The sequence below is a fragment of the Trichosurus vulpecula genome, chromosome 5, assembly GCF_011100635.1.
Source record: "Trichosurus vulpecula isolate mTriVul1 chromosome 5, mTriVul1.pri, whole genome shotgun sequence".
Lineage (NCBI taxonomy): Eukaryota > Metazoa > Chordata > Mammalia > Diprotodontia > Phalangeridae > Trichosurus > Trichosurus vulpecula.
Window position 1 is genome coordinate 43,850,129 of NC_050577.1, and position 23,037 is coordinate 43,873,165.

Here is a 23,037-nt window from a genome sequence, read left to right on the forward strand (position 1 = left end):
CACCGTCTCTTCATAATATTATGTGCTAGAAGTGGATCTATTTGGTTCTTTGTGGAATCATAATCCATTGCATTTGAAAAGCACTTGTTTTAAAATGTAATTTCACACACTTTCCATTGATCCTCCCAATGATTCTGTAAAGTCATCAGGATAGATATTCTCATTTTACTGACAAAGAAGCATTCAGAGAGAAGCAGCCAGACTGGAACAAGAATTCAGGGCTTGTTCCATCATGCCAGGCTTGTGTAACTATCCCACAAGTTTTTATTGAAAAATTTTTAAAAATTGTGAACTTAATCACCAACAAACTTTTCAAAAGCAAAGAACAGAGAAGAGGACTGTGTGATGAGCAGTCTGTTGTTTAGTTATTTTTTAAAGACATATATTAAGATTAACAAGGTAGTATCAGTTGTTCTTTGTGTCATACAATGCTCTGCATTTTTCTGTGTGGTCTTAAAAAGGCTTTGTTCTTTTTTTTTTTCATGTATGACTACCTACTAACTGCCCTTCCCTCCTCCCCGATAGAAGCCCTTCCTTGTAACGGATATAAATAGTAAGCAAAACAAATCAACACGTTGGCCGCGTATGAGAACGCACGTCTCCTTCTGTACTTGTAGTCTATCGCCTCTCTGCCAAGGGGTGGGAGGTGTGTTTCATCATTCACTCTTTGAGGCAATAATTACTTGGGTCAGAGTTATATTTTTATTGTGGTCATCATGTACATTGTTCCTTTAGTTCTGCCCATTTTATTCTGCAACAGTTCATATGAATCTTTCTTTATTCCTCTGAATATTCATCATTTCTTATAGTGCAATAAAATTGATTACACTCATAGACCACAAATGGTCAGCCATTCCTCAGGTGATGGGCACCTATTTTGTTTCCACTTCTTTGCTACGGCACAAAGAGCTGCTACAAATGTTCTTGTTTACATGAGTCCTTTCCCTCTGTCTTTGCCCTCCTTGCCAGGCATATCCAGTAGTAACATTATTAGGTAAAAGAGTATGTAGAATTCAGTAATTTGAGGGATGGAGTTCCAGACTGTTTTCCAGAAGCGTCAAATCAGTTCAAATACCAACAGTGAATTCGTGTGCCTTTTCCTCTTTTATTATCTTTGTACCCCCACCCCCACCCAAGCCATTGGCCACTTCTTTGACAAGTTTTTTCATCTGCCGTGAATCTAATGAAAGGTTTTCCTGGTCAGATCAAGTGATGCACTAGAATAACTATTTCCCAACTTATTTTGACCGAGTTACCTGACTTGAATTTCATCATATTCAAGTTTGCACAATCTCTAAATTCATTGACCTTTTGGGTCTTCCCTTTGATCCTTCTCCCTAAGAAGGCTCTTAGTATTAGCCATCTTGTTTCAACAGTAGATTACTGGTTATTGCACTTGAAATACAAGGCCTTCCTGAAGCAGTAGCTGAAGCTGCACAAGATGGCCTGGTGACCTGGAAAGAAGACTTACCCAAGAGGAAGGTGGACCAGAGTTTTAGCCTCAGCTCTGCCTCTGATCCCTGCTCTAAAGTCTGGGCCTTCAGTGCGCTTTGCATGAAGCAACAGCTCATCCTTGTGGTGAAAGTCAGAAGTTGCTTTGGATGGGCCACCACACTGAGACCTGCAGGAAATGTTTGCATCATTGGCTTCCCTTCCAGGTTCATTGTCTAATGTCACTTCCCTGGTGCTTTTCTGTGAAAGGTGCAGCTTGTAACTGATCATTCCTGGAAAGACATAGAAATGCTATCCAATCCTAAGCTGGCACTTGGCTCTTGGCAAAGCTGAGAAGCTGCCAGGCTTGTCGTCAAGGCCCCCACTCCCTGCTCTAACTCCCCAGCTTTCAGTGCCCACCTGCCCACAGGATCTCCACTATTCTCAGCTGCCATGCACTTTCTGTCCTGAGAAAGGACCTGATGTCTTTATTCACACTAAAGAAAGGGCTCTGGCCTCAAAGGATCTGTTTCAAACCCCACCTCTGGTCCTCATTACTTGTGACCTTGGACAAGGCACAGACAGTTCTTGAGTCTCAGATTCCTCTTCTGTCTTGTCCCAAGTGGCTTCTAAGCACCCTTCCCGCTCCAGATCCGTGCTCTTACAGTTTTTATACTTACCTCATTACCTTTCTCCCGAGTATATGCATGGTAAAAACACTAGGTTGGAGAAAGCCTTACAAGATCCAGATTAATTTTTCACTTCATTGAAGATGGAGCTTCAGGCATATAATGATTCATACTAATTAAGAATGAAATAGTGCCTTAACCTTTACGAAGTGGCTTGCCTCACAACCCTGTGGGGCAAATAGTTTCTTTATCTCTGTTTCACAGATCTGTGAAATCTGGACCAGCTCCTGAAATGTTCTGATCCTCTTTCCCCCTGCTTCTTCATTGAAGACCACTCATTGGGGACAAGGAATGCGGTAGAGGTGGTTCTTGTCCAGTTACAGGTTGTATGTACTACTTGGTCTTTGAGGCTCCTGTCACTGTGGAGACTCTCATTCTACAGGAATGAGCATCTTCGGAAGGAAGAGAAGGATAAGAGCACAGGATACATAATGGGAGGAGGGAGAGAAGAGGACAGGAAGAGCTGTGTCTTAAAATCCAACTTGAAAATGGTTCTACCACCAGGAAAACACTGAACAGTAACAGCAGTACTGTATAATGAGCCTCCATGAATGACTTATCAGGAGTAGGGAACCTTCAGCCTTGAGGCCACATGTGGCCCTCTAGGTCCTCAAGTGTGGTCCTTTGACTGAATCCAAACTTCAGAGAACAAATCCCCTTAACAGAAGGATTTGTTCCGTAAAACTTGGATTCAATCAAAAGGCAGCACCCAAGGACCTAGAAGGCCACATGTGACCTTGAGGCTGCAGGTTCCCCACCCATGGCTTAGCTCTTCTCAGCAATATAATGATACAAGACAGTCCTAAAGGACTCATGATGAAAAAGGCCATCCAGAGGATGGAAGGGGGCAGAGCCAAAATGGAAGCTAGAAATCAGGGACTTGCTTAAGCTCTCCCCCAAATCCCTCCAAACACCTGTAAAAAATGGCTCTGAACAAATTCTAGAGCTGCGGAACTCACAAAATAGCAGAGGGAAACAGGTCTCCAGCCCAGGAGAGCCTGGATGGTTGCTGGGAAATGGCTATCACACGGTGCTGGGAGTGGAGCACAGCCCTGCGTGGGCTGCACCAGGACAGACCAGACCTGGAGTCAGCTGGCTGAAACAGGCCTTAGGGCCATGAATCATTGAGCTGTGGCAGTTACCAGACTTCTCAACCCACAAATGCCAAAGAGCAGATTAGTGGAAAACTGTGGAATAGAGTTGAGACCAGTCCAGCCACCAGCCCTGGGGGTGGCAGAGGTGGTGCAGCAGTGGCGGTGGCAGCAGCAGGAAGCTCCTGAGGCTGCTTCCAGAGCTCCAGTGTCAGCTGCTTTCTGAGACCCTGGCTCACACAGTGGGAGGAATCTAGCAGCAGATCAGAGCGGGAGTGCAAGGAGCACTCTGTGGGCACCAAGGCAGGTTCTCTTGCTGTGCCCTGCTTGGATCTGGATTGCAGTCCTGGTTGGCAGTTCTTGGGGGAGGAGGAACACTGCTGTGACAGAGCTTGGGGTGATGGTAGAGTAGAAGTAGCTCTGAAAATAGCAATGCTTGGACCCTAAAGCTTGGGACAAAGTACTCTGTACTCTACAAGCAGTCAAATCCTGACAAAGAGCTCAAGGGTCAAGTAGTTGGCTGGGAACATGAACAGGCAGCGAAAATGAACTCAGGCTCAAACTCAACTCTAGATTCCTTTTTTGGTGACAAAGGAGATCAAAACATACGGCCAGAAGAAGTCAACAAAGTCAAAGAGCCTACATCAAAAGCCTCCAAAAAAATATGAATTGGCCTCAGGCCATGGAAGAGCTCAAAAAGGATTTGGAAAAGCAAGTAAGAAAAGTAGAGGAAAAGTTAGGACAAGAAATGAGAGAGATGCAAGAAAACCATGAAAAACAAGTCAATGACTTGCTGAAGGAGACCCAAAAAAACAATACTGAAGAAAATAACACCTTAAAGAATAGACTAAGCCAAATGGCAAAAGAGCTCCAAAAAGCCAATGAAGAGAAGAATGCTTTGAAAGGCAGAATTAGCCAAATGGAAAAGGAGGTCCAAAAGACCACTGAAGAAAATACTACCTTAAAAATTAGATTGGAGCAAGTAGAAGCTAGTAGCTTTATGATAAATCAAGATATTATAAAACAGAACCAAAGGAATGAAAAAATGGAAGACAATGCAAAATATCTCATTGGAAAAACCACTAACCTGGAGAATAGATCCAGGAGAGATAATTTAAAAATTATTGTACTACCTGAAAGCCACAATCAAAAAAAAAAAAGAGAACCTAGAAAAATGTGATCCATATCTAGAGAAAGAACTGATGGAGTCTGAATGCAGGTAGCAGCATACTGTTTTTCACTTTTTTGTGGGGGGGGTTTGGTCTGTGTCTTCTTTCACAGTATGACTAATACGGAAATATGTTTTACATGACTGGACATGTATAACATATCAAATTACATATCATCTCAGAGTGGGGAGATGAGGATGGAGGGAGAGAATACGGAACGCAAAAAATTTTTAAAAGAATGTTAAAAATTGCTTTTACATGTAATTGAGAAAAATAAAAACAATTTTAATGATTCTACCACTTTGGCCATGAGAAACGGAAACAAAACATTAGCTGCATTCTTGTAACCAGTCAGGAATTCTTGCAAGCAAAGTGGTCGTATGTGGCTATGTGTGTTATATGTTTTATGGGACTGGGGGTGTGGGGAACGTGGTGTTCTTTTTGCTTTTGTTTTAAAAAAAAATCAGGGTTATGATAAGAGAGAGACAGCTTAAAGGTTCCCCAGCTTAAGAACAACTGGAGAAAGACAGAGGAATGGGAACTTGAACGTCAACACTGCCACCTTCTGTTGACAAGACATTCATGCAAGCAACTTCATTTGGTGGTTTGACAGTGGGATGGATTTTATTATTTTTATGAAATTATTCAGAGGTATAATGGAGATGTATCCTGAGTTTTAAGAAGCCATTGGCCACCTTTTAATAGTTTCCGATTTATATATTAAAAGAGGCACCAAGTGAGGTTCTAGTTCCTGTCTTCCTACTCTCCCAAACATTTGAAGGCTGCCTCCTCCCTCAACAGCCATGCATAAAGCCTTCCAATAACAGAGCTGATATTTACGCAGTGACCCTCAGATCAGGCGGCAAACAGGTAAATAGTTATTGGGTACCTACTCTCTTCAGCCCATTATGCTAAGCCTAACTGGGGGCTGTGAAAGGCCTATAATTTAATTAGGATGATAGGGATAGGACTGGAGACTGGACCTGTGATTTCATTGGTATAGGGAACTCCCTAGAGCAGTTTGGATTAGGATTTGGCCTCCCCACACACACAGAGAAGGTTGGCACCTTTACCACAACTTACGGCAAAGCCAGGGCACAGAGATGTTAAGTGACTTATCCAGGGTCACATAGCCAGCACATGTCAGAGGGAGGACTTGAACCCAGGTATTCCTGGCTCTGAGGCTGGTTCTCTATCCAGCGCTCCATAAGCGTCAGAAATACAAAAGGATAACTGTCAAGCGGGAGGGAGGGAGAGATAAAAACAAAGAAAGGAGAGACAGAGAGAAAGAAAGGGGGGGGGAGAGAGAAACAGAAAGAGAAGGGTGGGAGAGGGGAGAGAAAAAAGAAAGGAAAAGAGAAAGAGATGGGGGGAAGGAGGGAAATATGATCAGACTTTCACAAAGGAGGGAGGATTGGTACTGGACTTTTTCACAGGGAAGAATTCGGGGGGAGGAGGAAGAGGGAGGAAAGGAGAGGAAGCAGGATTCAAGTGTCCAAATCCTACCTTGTAGGAACCATCTACTCCAAGTACCTTTAAGGATAGCCTTGATTCTAGGAACAGGAGGTGGAAAAGATCTGCCTTCAGCTGATCAAAGGATGAGATCTAACTGATCTGAGACTAGGGTTTTCAGGAGCAGGGAGAGGGCTTCCCACATTAGATTCTGACCCTAGTGCGTGAATCTTGAGCCCAAGCGGGTAGGGAAAAAATCTGGAAGAGAAAAACTAACAAAAAACCTGTAGTTGCTGCAGATTTATCAGATTCTAAGATAAAAATCACACACACACACACACACACACACACACGCACACACACATGCACACACACACACATGCATGCTTCCCCCTCCCCTCCCTTTCCCTCTTCTCTCCTCCTTCCCCAGGGTTCCCCAGTATAAGGTTTAATCCCCGTACTCTCTAATACCCTTCATAATATCTATAAATAATGTGTAATTCTTAGCATACCTTTAACCCACCCTTCCACTGTCCTCGCTATCCTGCATGTGCTTTGTGTTACAGATTTCTTAGGGCTGACTCCCAACATCAAGAAAGGAAAATCCAATCAACAAGCGTTTATTATGTGCCAGGCACTGCACTAAATGCTGGGAATACAAATACAAGCAGACAGTTCCTGCCCTCAAGAAGGTTATTTTCTAATAGGGGATGACAATACATAGAAGGAAGCTGAAAGGGGGAGAGAAGATACCAAGGCAGGGACGTGGTAGAGAAAGTCCAGAGAGAACTTTTAATCATACTTTGAAAAAGGAATATGTTTTGTCTGACCAGACACCCTGAATTTGGGTGTAGAGAATATGGCCACCATACCTACTTGGTCTGCATAGAGACTTCTGTCACTTAGTGGAATAGGCATCCTCTCCACCCCTTTAGGATTTTGCCTCCCCACTCACCAGACCCAGACATGGACCAAACCATGGGTTTACCAAGCTGCAGTGATTTTATTGGCAAATAGATCATCTACAGAGGCTAGAGAGTCTCCTTGGGGATGAGCATACTACCCAAGGCCTATTTTAGCAGCATTCGTGTTATCATTTCTTTCTTCCCCTCCACTGCATTCTTCCCCTGCCCTCTCTGATGCTCCGGGAAGCTACACAATCATAAACTGGCAAATGAAGGGCAGCCGCTCTTTGCACCGCTTGTCAAACCACTTGCCCACAGCCACCCCCGACATGACAGCACAGTTTTCCACCTTCCCACCATCTGGCTGGGTGGTGATCTCTGTCTCCCAGTTCTTGTAGCTGATCTTGCTGCCCGTCATGTCCACCCAGTTGCCTTCAGCTGCCATGTCATTGAGGCCGAGCCAGATCTCTGCTTCGGTGCCTATGCCTTTGCGTAAGTATTCGTAGAGGGAGTCGTTCTCATCGCCATTCTGTGGAGTGCTGAGGGTGCCCCCTCGAGAGATGCAGTCCTCACTAGCTTCGTGATAGGTCTTGGCCTGAGGGAAGGCCAGAAAGCACTTCAGGTGGATCTTGGTGCCCTTTAGGCAAACTAGGAAAAAAAATAGGATTCTCAGGGACCTCAAATCAACAGGATCTACCCTACCCAGCAGGCAGGCCTATCTTCATTCCTTCACTTAATAATTATTTGTCGAGTGCTTGCTATGTATGTGCAGGGCATCTTTTGGTCACTCAAATACCAGGGCATCTGCTGGGATCACTTGGAGGACTGAAGGGTTGTCATGTGGAAGAGAGATTGGATTTGTTCAGCTTAATCCAAAGGGTTGAACTCAGTGCCCTGAGTAAAAGGTGCAAGGGGGCAGATTTACTATGGTTATTAGGCCAAAATTTCCTGACAAGGAGATCTGCCAAAAAATGGAACAGTTTCTTCTTCACTAGATCTAGAAGGCTGGATCACTACTGGTTGGGGAATATTTTAGTGGGAATTCTTGGTCTAGCATGGATTGGGTTTGATCATCACTGAGACCCCTTCAAATTTGAGATTCTCTAATTCTGTCATCTCCCTGAAGACCTAAATGGATTCTGTACATAGGTAGTAGGTGAGTAAATAGATAGATAGACAGACAGATGGAGATAGATGGTAGATAGATGAAAGATAGATGGTATCACATTCCCTGTATCACACTGTCCCTCAACACACTTAGACATCACCTAGTTCAGTGCTCCCCAACCCAAACTATACCATGGGCTATGATATCTAATTTGTTACAGAATTTTTGCCCTCAGCACTTGTAGGAGAGCTGCTGGTGAGAGGGAAGGGGAGGTCAGGGGAAGGGCCCCTACCAAGGGGGTACAGGGAACCAGCAGTGGAAGGACTCAGACACAGGGAGGAGAAAAAGAAGTATTTTTTCAGTTAGTAGGTTTTTAAAAGTAACAACCTTCGGCATTAAAAGTTTTGTAGAGCAATAGAAATTAATATTGAACAGTCAACACTCCCATTCCTGTTAATCGGTTGCCCTGTGACTCCAATCACCAGCCCTCTGACTTCCCTGTCCAAAACAGTCCTTCCTGACCACCATTTCCCTATATGTATTGTCTTCCCCTATTAAAATGTAAGCTTCTTGATGGCAAGAACTGTCTTGTTTACCTATAGTTGTACCCTAGTGCTTAGCATAGAGCCCGGCACATAGCAAGAGCTTAATAATTTTTTTTAAATTCCTCCCTCCCTCCATCCATCCATTCAAATATTTGTTCATGGATTGGCAATTGGGCAACAATTATTTCTAGTCCAACCCCTTCCTCTTAAAGATGAGGAAAAAGAGGCTGTGAAAATCCAGAAAACTCGCTAGTTTGGGGGCCTCTTTGAGACCTGCTTCCTTGCAGCAGGCTGCCTCTGCTCTGCACACATCGGCCTCTCCCTGGATTTTCTGGAAACTTCAATCCCCCATGCTTGCTTTCCTCATCAGATTCCCCAGCTGTTCTTTAGAGTGTCCTTTCTTGTTTGTGACTTTAACAATGGGAAACCATCTGGAGGAACCTGATAGAGAAAACTTCCTCCTCTCTGTAAAATGATATTACTACTTCCTGGATCTTCCTGGGTCACTGGGTAGTGGAGGTGACAGGTACATCCCCCCACCCACCCCATATACCCCTTACAGAGAACTTGTACAAGGTGGGTGTGGGAACCTTTCCTAGGGATCAGAGATACCCCACTTCCTCCTCCTGCCAAGGCCTGAAGCTCTAGCATCTGACCTTCCCTACCCAGCAGCTGGGACCCAGTGGTATCCATTGGCCGAAGTCCCCTTCCTTGGCTCTCCTTGTCTACCATGCCTCTGCCGCCAGATAATCAAATTTAGATGTTTTGTGCCCTAATGGCATGTCTGAATCTTTTCCCAAAGCCCTTCTGAGACTCTAAACTGTTCATGTAAAATGAGCAAGGCCACATGAGCACAGCAAGTCAGTAACAGAGTCAGGCCTGGAACCCAGGTTCTCTGACCCACAACCATGACTCGTTCCTCTCTCTCTACTCAAACACTGCTGGTTCATCTTCCTTGGACTTCTCTCCCCTCTTAGCCTGTAGGCCTCCTGAGGTGTTGCAGGGACATGTACCGCAGTGTGCTCTGGAGGCCCAGCTCAGCATTATTCCTTCAGAGTTGTTGTTGGCATCACTTTCTCCCCATGCACCTTTTCCACCTCCACCCATGCTAGGGTTGCTAACAATAAAACTTTTTTTAAATAGCTATAGTATGACACATCAGTAAGAAGCAACTAACTCCTGTGCTAAAATCCTGCCAACCAGCTGGCAGCCCTACCTTCTGCCCAGCTCCAACTAGTAAGGGAAAAATGTAGAAGAGTTGTTTAGGCTATAAAATATCAGGAAAAGAAATCAGGCCTGGAAAGAATGACTTCACCTGTGCCCAATTCATTTGCCTACAGAGCCAGCGAAGTGTAGCCACTTGTGTCTGCTTTCTATAGCATGACTCTTTCTGATTGGTTCGTCCTGTTGCTGGCTGGAGGGGAGCTCCCTGGTCAAGCATCTTATCTGTTAGCCTCAATCCTCTTTCCATGGACAGAGTGTGTCCTGACCAGGTGGTCCCGGTCTGTTCCTGGGGGCACTTTCTTACCTGTCTGGAGGGCCTGCTGCTCCTTTAATAAAGCCACATCCTGGGCCAAGCTGTCCAACTGGCTTTTCATGTCTTCTATCATCTTGACTACAGGCTCTGAAAAACAAGTCAAGAAATAACAGTTGTAGAGCTTAGCAGGGATGGGAGAATGTTCTCTTTAGTCAGTCCAGCAACGAGGGCCCTGGGGGAAGATAATAGGCAGCCACCACCCTTCTAATTCCTTTGTCACTCGATGGTCCCTCCAGCTTCCCCCTCTCCTTCTCTTCCTATTTGAGGTTACTGTGGTTTCACAAGTTAGTGTAATGGGAATTGTTTGCATCCTGGCAAGAGACCTTGCTACTCACCTGCGCTAGGAAAACAGAATAACCTATTTGTGAAAGTTTGGTTTCTGTGTGTCGGACTGGGGCTGGAAGTTGCAGGGGCAGAGGGGCCTTCCTCATTCCTGCCATCTCAGATTGAAAGCTAGGGCATGGGAAGCATGGCCCCCAAATGGTCTTGGGCGCTGTGGTTGGACAGTAACCACAATGATGATGGATCTCTCACCAAGGTTTGTCCATGATCTCATTGCCTTCATAAATGACTAATCAGGCTAACCAGGAATTGGCAGTTTGACCCATACTTTGCACAGATGCTTCCACAAATGGATTTTGGAACTTAGCTATTGGCTTATGTTGTAGCTGTTTTGTTCATCTTGTTACAGCGGCTCCCACCTCAAACATGTATTCCTGACTTCCTATAGGTCTCCAATCACTTTATAGATGATTATAGGATTTGGAGCTGGGAGGGGCCTTAGAGAGTCTGTCATTGAAAAAAGACCTGGTAAAATCCATATCTACCTGAAAATTCCACCTATAGCATCTCCCACAGGTGGTCATCCAGCCTTCGATTGAAAACCTCAAGTGAGGACCGATCCCTCTGTTTTCCATTCCACTTTTAGATCGCTCTCCTTGTGAAGGAGCCTTTCCTAGCAATGTTAAATCCAGCAAACCTGCCTCTCATTTTGCAGATGAGCCTCAGAGAAGGAAAATACTTGATCAAAGCCACACAGGCAGCAGATATTAGAACTGGAATTCAGATCTACGTTCGGACTGCTGCCTCCAAACCCGGGGCATTCTTTTTGCGACATGTAGCAATCTTAAGTTTTTTAGAATGCTCTTGAGAACACCTCTGAAACGCTTCTCCTCCTCCTTCTCCTCTCTCTTGGCCCAGACTGGAGAACAGAATTTGGAGAGCCTCCTCTGGAGGCAACCATCTCTCTGGCAGTGCTGTAACCTGGGGCCGTGGGAAGGAAGAGGGGGTGTGACAAGGGCTTTGTCCCAGGGTGCTGAATGGCAGAGGGTGTTGACAGGACTTGGAGTCTTTCAGCTGCTTAGAAACATCTGGAGTTGGCACAGAGTTATCAAAAACAGGGATAGGGACAGGGACCAACCTAGTGAGAATAATTAGTTAAAAGGGCAGCTAGGTGTAACGTGGATAGGATACTGGATTTGGAGTCAGGAAGACTTAAGTTTATATCTTGCCTCAGACGTTTACTAATTGTGGGAGGCTGGACACACAGCCTCCATTTCTTCGTCTGTGAAATGGGAATAGCAACGCCACCTACTCCATAGGATTGTCTTGAGGATCAAATGAGATAACAGGGGGTCTCTGCCTCTACTTCTCTGCCCCCTCCTCCAAATTAAATGAAGGTGTGTTTCATTCTACTTCAGCTAGGTAAAACATTGCTAATTACGTGTCTGCTCTCTGGAAACAATTCGCTGAATCTTCCACTCTCTTGGGGGCTGGTGTCCTTCTCTCCACTTCAGTCTGACATTCTGTGCAAGTCAACATGTGACGGCAGCTTGCGTCCAGAACATCTACACGGACGCCCAACGAGGAAGATGAAGGGCTGTGGGTGATGCACGATACAGGTGCGGGATTCTCCAACAGGGCAGTAGGTGGCTCTCACAGCCCACCTCATTCTTCTCAGAAGCTCTTTATTACTAGTCCATGCCCAGCAGTGAGAATGAAGTTCCCTTGCCCCAGACTCTGTTTCCAGGTATCATTGCCAAAGCTCTAACATTATATTGGCCTCCACTTCCTTCTCGGCTTGGAAGAGCCTCACGGGAGTTCTCAGCAGTAGGTGGGGGCTCTTCTTTCTCAGACTGACATGCTCAGGGCTCCCTCCTATTTCCCTCTGGACAGCAGCCTATAGTGAGCGGAGTACTATACTGGCGATCAGGAGAGACCTTGATTTGAATCCCACCTGGGGCACCTACTAGCTGGGTGATTGTGAACAAGGCTCCCTCCTCTTTGACTCCTGCATGGGATGTGTCAACCTACTCTATGATCCCACTCATCATCTATGTAACTTTCTGAGCCAAGTTCCCCCTCCCTGCCCACCATTCCTTACTTGTGTGGCCTCCCCATTAGGACATCAGTTGGCAGTTAGTCAACAAGCGTTTATGAAGTGCATACTAGGTGCCAGGCACTGTGAGATACGATGTGTAAGCACTGGAGAAACAAAATGAAAAAACAAACCAACAAACAAATCAACCAGTCCCTGCTGTGAAGAAGTATATCTTCTAAAAGGGGAGACAATACATAAATACAAGACCTGTACAGATGGAAACTCAGTTGAAAGCAGGAGCTGTTTTTGCTTTTGTATTTGTATCTCCAGAGTTTAGCACAAGGCTTGGCACATAGTAAACACTTAATAAAAGCTTTTTCATGTATTTACTCATTCATCTAACCTCTCCGAGCTTGAGTTTCCTCATCTATAAAATGGGGATAAAAATAATTCAATTTAGCAAGCACTTATTGAGGACCTCCCCGTAGGCCTTGGGCATATAAAGATTGAAAAAAAGTTCCTGCCCTCAAGTAGCTTATGCTCTCTTGGGAGGGACTAACTTGAATGCAGGAAAAAAAATATATTAAGAGTAAATTCAAAGCGATTTAGGCGAGGGGAGAGCGCTAGCACTTGGGGAAATCAGAAAGGGCCTGTTGGAAGAAGTGGTCTCGGACTTGATAATGCTAGCATTTATATAAAGCTTTGAGATTTGTAAAGCGCTTTAAAAATTTCATTTCATTCCATCCGAAAAACAACCCTGGCTGCTAGGCAGCATTACTATCCCTGTTTTACAGATGAAGAAACTGAGGTAAATAGAGGTTAAGTGATATGCCCAGGATCACACAGCTAGTAAGTGTCTGAGCCTGGATCTAAACTCAGCTTCTCCAGACTCCAGTCCCAGCATGTGTGAACTTTAAAGCACTACAGAAATGCTGGCTATTATTGCCACTCCAATTTGCTGCCAGGGAGGGGATACTGAGGACAGGGACTATCTTATGCCTTTCTTCATATCCCCAGCACTTAGCACAGTGCCTGGCACATAGTAGGTGCTTAATGAATACTAGTTGCCTCTGCATTAAACAGACTTGGGGGGAGGGTGGATAGCCACTTCACCTGACTCAGAAACGGAAAAAATCGTGAAGTATGCACAAGGCAACTTTGTAAACCTTAAAGGGCTATCTGTGTATTATTGGGAGGAGAGCCGACAATATTAAGAATTGGAGGGGACCGAAGTGCCCTTATTTTCTAGTTGGAGAAACTGAGGCCCAGAGAAAGGCAGTGGCCTTCACAAAGAGCCCCTTCCCTTCTCTTTGTACAGGCCTTCCCCACCCCACCAGCTCCCATTGCTCCCTCATGTTTACTTGTCAGGGCAGGCATTTTTCTCGGCAGGAGACCCCACCCTCCCTCTGCTCAGATTCCCTTGGCTCCAGCCCTAGTTGGTAACACTAGTTCATTTCCATGGCATTGAGCTTATGTTGCCACAAACAGAAGATTGTGATGGCCCTTGGCCAGGTAATGCCGGCTGTGGAGCTGGAGGGAGAGGCCTAATTCTCAGCCAAAGCATCCTGAACGACAGCCCAGGGAATAGGGGAGCACTCCAGCCAACTGAAGCCACTCATAGCCATCCCGAGAAGAAAATGACCCTCTCATTTCAAACACCGTCACTGCTATCGGATAAGCCTCACCAAACCTTAAACCAGGAGAGAGAAAAACAACCATCCTCCCCAAATCACAGAATAGGCGATAGAAAAGTAGTGGTTTCTTTTGGGGTTTCAAGGATTATGCCCTTCTTGAGCTATGTTACTTATATTAAACATGTAGTAGGTGAAAATGGGTTTGGGTTGTTTTTTTCTTTTTTAAGAGCTGTCCTAGAGGAGTAACTCACAATCTTGGACAGTTGTCTGGGGCCCTGAGAGGTTAAATGACCATGGTTGCACTGCCAGTATGGGTCAGTCAACAAGCATATTTAAATGCCTACTATGTGCCAGGCACTGTGCTAATAAAGGAAGGCACAAATACAGTCTCTGCCCTCAACGGCTTCCATTCTAACAGAGGAGACAACATACAAAGAACTATGTATATGAAGATATATAGTATAAATGGGAGGTAAGCTGAGAAGGAAGACACTGGGGTGAGAGAGGATGGGAGGGACCAGGGAAGATCTCCTGCAGAACATGGGATTTGAACCCAGATCTAACATAACAATACTAAACTGCTCTCAACCACACTCTATACTGTGCATTTCTCCATTACACATAGTAGAATCCACTTTTTCCAGGAACTTCCCTATTCCATAGCCCAGGAACCTGGTCTTCCCCTTCTTTTCAGCTCAGCCAAGAAGTCTCTTAACTGAGAAAATAAAATCAGCACTAAAGGATAAAGGGTGAGGCATCTGCCCAGTTGCCAACTTGTCTTCCTGGAAGAGAGGGGCTGGCTGGAAGGCCAATCCTTACCTTTCTTGGCATTGGCTGCCTTTTTTACTTTGGAGGTTGGTGACTCCGTGCTGGTCCACGGGAAGAGGATGAAGAAGCACAGCAGTAGAAAGATTCCTTGGAACCCCATGTTGCTGTTCCTCCTCCTAGTGTGTGATGGAATGGAATGGCAGTGAGCTGGAGGGAGCTTGACTTCTTAAGGCAGCTGTAATCAAAACCTCTCCATCCAGGAAACCCTTCCAGACTCTGGCTGCTTGCATTCCATTTAGAAGAAAGGGAAAAAAAGAGGAGTGCAAAATCTGCAAAATAGACTCAAGTCTGGGACTCACAGAGCCCAGCCAGGCCAAAGAAAATGTACAGCAGCAACAGCTCTCTCTCTCTATCAAAACAAGAATTCCTACAAAATACAAATAAATAAGAAATAAAAGCTTTTTGGTGCCCCCAATGAGGTGCTTAGTAATAAAATGAGGAAAAGATGGGACTTCCAGCACTACCATTCTGGTCACTGCTTCTTAATGAGAGTGTGGTTAAGTAGAAAGAATGCCAGAAGTGGAGTCAGAAGACTTGTATTCTAATTCTGGTCTTACTACATATTGTCTATATGACCTTGGACAAGTCATTGAATCTCTCTAGGTCTCTGTTTCCTCATCCCTGAAACAAGGAGGCTAGAAGACCTCTCAGGTCCCTGCCAACTCTAAATCCATGTCTAACATTTAGCGTTTTGTAAGGCCTCCAAGGAGCAAAATCTCTGGGTCCTGGAACAGGTGATGCCTCCATTTAGATTTTTAAAACCATTTCTATATACACATTCAATTGATTGTTGTCTGTCTTCTAATTATACTGATATCTTTAACCTCCTAACTCCAGGATCGAATACTAAATTCTCTGTTTGGCATTCAAAGGCCTTCGAAACCTAGCTTACTCTTACCTTTCCAGTCTTCTTGCACTCTTCAATCCAATGACACTGACCTTGCTGCTCCTGGAATAGGACTCTCTGTTTCCTGGCTCTAGGCATTTTCTCTGGCTGTCCCCCCACCCCCCATACCTGGAATGTTCATCCTCCTCATCTCTGCCTCCTGCCTTCTCTGGTTTCCTTTAAGTCCCAACTAGAATCCCATCTTCTTTCCCAAATCTTCTCAATTCTGGTGCCTTCCCTCTGTTAATTATTTCCTATTTATTCTGTATATGAGTTATTTCTAAATATTTGTTTGCTGGTTGGCTCCCCCATTAGATTGTGAGCTCCTTAAGGGCAGGGACTGTCTTTTGAGGTTATTATTTGTATCTCTAGCACTTAGCCCAGTGATTGGCACATAGTAGGTGCTTTAAAAAAATGTTGATTGATTTCCAATTCACCACAAATTCATTCCCCCCACCCCACCCCCCAGCCCTGAGAAAGTTCAAACCACAGGCTAATACTATGGACCAATGAATATAGGCCTATTGAGGCTAGGAGATGTAAAAAGAAACTTAATACACATTCTGTAGCATGAAAGGAAGGGGAAATTGTAATGCCTATTCATGACTGTTGTGAATATTTTGGGGGATTTGTTTGCTTTCTTTTGTACTCTTTCTATGAAATGAGATTAAAGACCATCCAATACCTTTAACCATACTTAACTGGGTGCCCAAGGCCCTTTTTGCCCACATCTCTAGAAAGTTTGGCATGGTCCAAATTCTGAGGTTGCCAAGAGAGAAACTTTGGGTGGGTTTCTGATTTTGTGAGAAGTCTCCCAAGATCAAATATGGTCCATGTAACAGCAGGGCTAGAAGAGCTGGGCCACAGGATATGTTTATTTTGATTGCTTTTCTTCACAGTTATTGAGTTTATCATAATAAAAACATTAAATAAGTGCTGTAGCTTGTTTTCAATGTAATCAGAAGCCATTTCATTGATTTGCTAATTCTTCTTCATCACAATGGCCAGTTACAAAAGGCACTTTTTATGTTCTGCAAAATTACCACAGGATTTGAGAGCTAGACAGGACCTCAATGGCCAAACAGTCCAATCCATATGCAAAAGGAATTCTGTCTCTAACATACCTGACCGGTGGTCAACCAGCCTCTCCTTAAAGATCTCCCGTGAGGGAGGAACCCCTTAGCTCTTGAGGCAGTCCATCTCACTTTTGGGCAGCTCTAATGGTCAAGAAGTTGTTCCAGACACTGAGCCTAAATTGCCTTTTTCGATGAGAACATTCAAAATTTAATGGAAGCAAATTACAGTGTCATTAAGGGGAAGTCCAGTCACACATCCTCTGTGATAGAAATCTCTCAAAGAGAGGCCTGATTAAGGCCTGCCAAAGACAAAATTGGAGATCAAGTTTTTGCTTAGGTGCAGGGGATTATACCCAGTATTCCTTAGGTGTGTCCTTTGGGCTGAAGAAGAAAATTCACCATTGGATCAGATACTCTACCCTTTGGTCCCCTTGCGTTTCCATGGCAGAAGGAGAAAAAAAAATCACAACTAACAAATCAATTCCAGGAGCTCCAGGGGGCAAGGAGGCTTATTTTGATCTAGAGAGCCTTCCTAGTCTAGAGCTCTCCAGGCTTTATAGCATTAAGAAAAGGAAGAGCCAGAGAAAACTGTGGTGATGGAGAAGCCTGTGTTGCCTCAGTGCTGTCCTTTGACGTTCACTGCCTGCTAAGTCCTCCCCCATAGAAAGTCATTTCATTTTCATCTTCTTGGGTCAGGAAGACTGTGCCTTCCCAAGGGACCCTTAGCTAATCTGCCAAATTCCCCCAGCTAAGATCCGGAGGGAACAAGGACAGAGGGCTCTTCTTCTGCTCTGAGGTTACAGGCAATGGCTTCATAAAGTCCTCACAGAGTTATTCACTTTTGTAACTTTAAACTCTTGAGCTTTCATTGCTTAGTTTTTTATATCAGCCTGGTACAATGGACGAGTACTGAATCAGGAATCAGGGGAACTTTTGAATCTTATTTCTGCTGCTGACAGGCTGCGTGACCCTCAGCTAATCATATCCCTTCTCTAGGCCTCTCTTTCCTTCTCTGTAAAATGAGAGAGTCGAACTAGATGATGTCTGAGAGGTCCCTTACACTCTAAATTCTGTGATGAAAAAAGGTAAATGTTCCTCAAGCCAAGAAGGACTTCACTTCCACCAGTCATAACCCATAGGGCATAGTTTGTTGTCCTTGCTTCAAGAGTGACCATCTTTGGTCAGTCATTTTCCCTGCCACCATAGCAACTCCAAGGGTTTCTCAGTGATCCTTTATAGCAAACAAGTGTGGACTGATACCATCTCAGAATAATAACTGCTAGCATTTATACATCCTTTATATGTTATCTCATTTGGTGCTCACAACAGCCCTGTGAGGTAAGGGCCCATTTTATAGAGGAAGAAACTGAGGCCAGTAATGGTAACGTGCCTTGCCTAGTGCCACACAGCCAATAAGTATTTGATGGTCTGATCTTTCCCTCTCCAAGCCCGCTGCTCTATGGCACTTGAGTCACGCTCAGTTAGATGCAATTAGGTGGCAATGGTAGGTGCAAGTAGGCTGCAGTATATTGCCAAAATTGACTTGCAAGAGGTGGTTCAAAAGACACTATCAAGGACATGAAGGATTAAAATAGACCAGTGGATAAGTCATGTAGCATGAACGAAGGATGAAGTGGATAGCTTGAGCATTTCACTGACACCTATGAGTATTAAAGGACCCCGAGGAAGGTCTCTAGCCCCTTGAGTAGATGCTTTATCAAAGACTGACTGAAGGACGTGATCGGTCATTGCACAAAAACAAGAAGAGATGGGTGGTTGTCAATCAACACCACTGGAAGGAGTATCCATATCCTAGCTCCAAATAAAACTAGAACTCTTATGAAAACAGCAAAACATAGCATTTATTCCTATCTAATCTACATTTAAAAAGTGATATGCAGTTTAGAGCAGTAAAATAAATACCTAAGTACAATTTGGTATGTTCTTCTCTAATCTTCGGAGGAAGGATCAGGAAGATTGATAATATCAAAGATCCAAAACTCTATTGAAGTATAACTATCTGAAATAATCACACACTGTGCTGTGGATGTCTTAACTTCAAGAGATTTGCTATTAGATATAATTCACAGATTATTCTCACTATACCTACAACATGTTATTAAAGGTTGAAAGTATATAAAAGAATCACCTTCTAGAGGCAGTGCTACCACTTTGTTGACTCACCTTGGTTACTCATACACATATAAGCCTCCACCCTACTGTAGTTCAGGCCCTCATCTTCCTCCTCTTGGACCATTGCAATGCCCTCAAGTCTTTTCTCTTTTCAGTCAATCCTCCACACAGCTGCCACAGTGATCTTCCTAAAGCACAGGTCTGACGATGTCACTCCCTTACTCAATAAACTCCAGTGGCTCCCTGTTCCCTCTACGATCAAATACAAACTTTTCTGTCATTTACAGCCATTCCTACACTGGCTTTCCAGCTTCTGCATGCCCTATAGTCCATCCAGACTAGCCTTACCACTACTAACTATTCCTCATTCAGGACACTCCAGCCCCTGTGCCTTTGCACCAGCTATCTCTCATTTCTGGAATATACACTTTTCTCAGTTTTGCATCTTAGAATCCTCACTTTGCTGCAAGGCTCAGCTCAAGCATCACCTTCTACACGAAGCTCTTCCTAATGACCAGTGGCTAGGGTGTCCCTCCCAAAGCCATCTTGTATCTATTTTGTATAGAACTTTCTGTTCATGTGGTCCCTCCAGCAAAACTGAAAACTTCTCAAGGACAGGGATTAGTTTCCCTTTTGTCTTTGTATCATAAATGCTAGTGGATTGACTGATCAATAGAGATTTCAGGACAGATTGGAAGGGAGAATGATTCTAGGCATAGATGGAATCTGTCTGGGTCCTTCGATTCACATGGCATAGTAAAATTACTCACTTCACTTCTACCTTAACTATTCAGTTTACTTCTTGTCCCAAAGTACTATAGACCTGGACAAAATATTTTTTCCCCTTGTCCCTCTTTTTTTTCAGATACTTACTATCTGTATGACCCAGGGCAAGTCACTTTACCTCAGTTTGCTTCAGCTTCCTCAACTGCAAAATGGGAATGATGGTCACACATACCTCTCAGGGTTGTTGTGAGGCTCATATGAGATAATATTTGTAAAGCATTAGCATGGCGCCTGACATACAGCCAGTGCCTTCCCCTTCCTGCTCTTTCCAGTTTCAAGTCCCCAAATTTGCAGGATGTTTTCAATTAGAAGGGCCGCCAATCCTTCCCTAAATTAATTCTTTAGTCGAGAGAATGCTCTTGAAGCAGCTCCATTGCCAAGTTTGGACGTCATCTAGCAGATCTTAGGTTGGAAGACAATCTGTACAGCTGGATTAGATCTCTAAGTCTTACTGTTTCGTCTTCAGGAAACTAGAACAATCACCATTTAACTACTGGAGAACTTCATCTTCCATCTTTAGCAAGGGTTAAAGTAAGATGAGCAGGGTTCCTTTGGCGACTGACTAACCACATTTCAATACAGAGCCTCATTTTTACATGTAATTGAGGAGAAATAAAATACCGTGTTTCCCCATGTATAAGAAGCACACTTTTCCAAAAAATTTGGGGTCTAAAAACTGGCCGCGTCTTATACAGTAGTTGTAGATTTTTTTACTTGCATTTCTCACTTTTTCATGCTTGTTGTCTTTGTGCTCATTGTTTCGCATTTGTTACCAGTATATTAGGTTACATTTTGCCATGTTCTGCCCAGAAATGGCTCAGAAAAGATTTTTGTACAGTGCTGAATTCAAGTTGAAAGCAATCCAGTTTGCAAAAGTGAATGGAAACCGCGCTGCTGAACCTAAGTTTGGTCCTCTTCCAGCTGAGAAAACAATCGGAGACTGGCTACAGGAAGAAGAAACCCTACTGAAAATGCCAAGGCAGAAGAAGGCCATGAGAGCCAAGAGTGAAGAAACCAACCATAGGAAAAGTTTGTACCTGGGTGAAAAGATCCTGGGATAATATCAAGATTGAGATCATTGTCAAGTCATTTAAGAAGTGTGGCATTTCAAATGCCATAGATGGAACTGAGGACAAGGCATTTGTTGCAACAATCTGCTAGCAGCTGCTGTATGGGTGTAAGACCCGCCAACAACCAGCACAGAGAAAGCTGCCAACACAGTTTCTTTTGATCTGCTTTACTAAGGAAAGCAATGTTAAGGGGTTAACAATCTCAATTTGATTGAACATACAAATATCATTCACTCAGTTCAGGGGGAAAAGTCAGCACCCTGAGCTTCAGAGCACATACAAACAGAGCAAATAAACATGAATCAACAGATAGATTTCTGTTGGACAAAATCACGATACACAGTTACCAGAGAAGCATCAATATCTGGGTTTTCTCCCAAGCCGGGGAGCTCATAACAACAGCTGGCCCAGAGTTATGCACCATTCCTGCTGTGGCTCAGAGTTCCAAAGGAGAAAGCCAACCTCTGGGTTTATATATCTTGTTCAGGGTCAAAGGCGAGTCACACATGCGACTCACCCATGTGACCTAAAAGTATCACAAAAATGAGACTTAAACCCATGTGGTCTAAAAGCCTCTGATGTCCCAAACATGTCACACAAACCCATGTAAACTAGGCAAGGAGGTCATCAAGAACTCCTAATTTAATCAAGGAAACAAAGGCCAAACTCTTCAAGGGCACTTGGTTGAATAAGTGCTAAGAGCCCATCTTGATTGCCAATACAGCAATATATGAAGACAGTGATTCGTCATCAAACGCAGATGAGGACAAGCTAATGGATGGGAGTTTTGGCAGTGATGAGGAGTTGTATGAATTTTATGATGAATAAAACTTGACTTTGATAACTTCATGCAATGCATTTTTTTCAAATTTCTTGCCCCAAAATTAAGGTGCATCTTATACATGAGAGCATCTTATACATGGGGGAATACGGTACTAAATAAATAGTTTTACAAAAAGGAAAAAGACCCTCCATTCCTTAGCATGAAGAGTGATTGCAATAAGTCTCTACCAAAGAGAGAAGGGTATGGAATTGCATCTGTTTTGAAGTGCGTGTTTTTAGGGTTGTTGAGGGGTTTTGTTGGAGGGGGGATAGTAAAAAAATAGGCAGTACTTTCACGACTTTACATTGTTTAAAGATGTGTTTTTTAAAAAGTGAGCCTAATATAAATTCAATTGGAATAAAAGACCGAGCTCCTATGAAACTTCTAAAAACCAAAACAAAATGATACAGAGCCTCCAACTATTTGCCCCAGTCTCAGGAAGTTGGGCCAAGTTTACACGAGAACCTAGGTTTCTTCAATACAAGAAAACTTACTGTCCCTGGGCATTGGGATGGTTTCCACCCTCAGTTCATGGAGAGCAGGCCTCTGTAGTATAAAAATAATAACAAAGTAATAGATAGATAGTATGTTGCACTTTAAGTAAGGTTCACAAAGCACTTGGTATATATCACCTCACTTTGTTCTCACAACCACCCTGGGAGGCAGGTGCTGTGATCATCCCCATATTACTGTTGAGGCAGACAGCATGCCTGTGCCCTGTCCAGGGTCACAGAGCTAGTAAATTTCTGAGGTCATATTTGAATTCAGGCCTTCCTGACTCCAAGTTCAGCCCGCATGCTGTCCGCTGGACCACCTAGTTAGGGAAGAATGAGAAGCCTCCAGACTTCTGGGATGTGTTCGAGACATCAGTAAATTAAATTACTTGGATACTGGGAGAGAAGAGGCACCAGGCTGTGAAATAACCCTCAGCAATGGAGATAATGGCCCACATGGACAGAGGGAAAGTGCATGCTTCCAGGAGATCAGAGGTCGGTGGGATGATAGTACATTCCAGGGTCCCTAATTTGCTACTGCAAGAGCTGGGTATGGACACCTGGCTGGGACTCAGTGGGTAGGGCTCCAGACTCGGAGTTAAAAGACCCCAGTTCAAATACAGCCTCGGTCAATGATTAGCTGTGTGAGCCTTGGCAAGTTACGTAGCCTCTCTGGGCCCCATTTCCTCATCTGTAAAATGAAGAGGTTGGACCTAGATGGTTTTTAAGGTCCCTTCCGGCTCCAAATCTATGGTTCTATGATTGTGTCCCATAGTCGCAGGACAGACACTGGTCAATTGACTCATTTATATTAAGCATTTGCTGAGGGCTGCAGAAAAGCGCTCTCACCATCTGCTGGACAATAGTTAGGAGAACAGGTGGACAGAATGGCGGAGAAACTGTGGCAAGATGCGTGCAGCAAAGGGGAGTGATGACACCTGGGAACTATGGAGGATTACAGGCTGAACACCTTGCAGATGGCCAGAGGAACTAGGGCAAGGAAACTCTAACAAGTCAGTGATGGAAGCAGTGGCTGAACACCTGCGGGGGAGAGGGGAGC

At 44.2% G+C, this 23,037-nt stretch overlaps 1 protein-coding gene across 1 annotated transcript; it reads right to left on the reverse strand.

Annotated features, from left to right (window-relative positions):
* Positions 1–6,815: 6,815 nt before the first annotated feature.
* On the reverse strand, positions 6,816–14,914 carry CLEC3B (C-type lectin domain family 3 member B). Its single transcript, XM_036761205.1, has 3 exons — positions 14,701–14,914; positions 9,919–10,014; positions 6,816–7,385 (listed from the first exon to the last, which is right to left on the reverse strand). Exons 1-3 carry the CDS (start codon positions 14,807–14,809, stop codon positions 6,985–6,987), a joined length of 606 nt encoding a protein of 201 aa, XP_036617100.1. The 5' UTR covers positions 14,810–14,914; the 3' UTR covers positions 6,816–6,984.
* Positions 14,915–23,037: the final 8,123 nt, after the last annotated feature.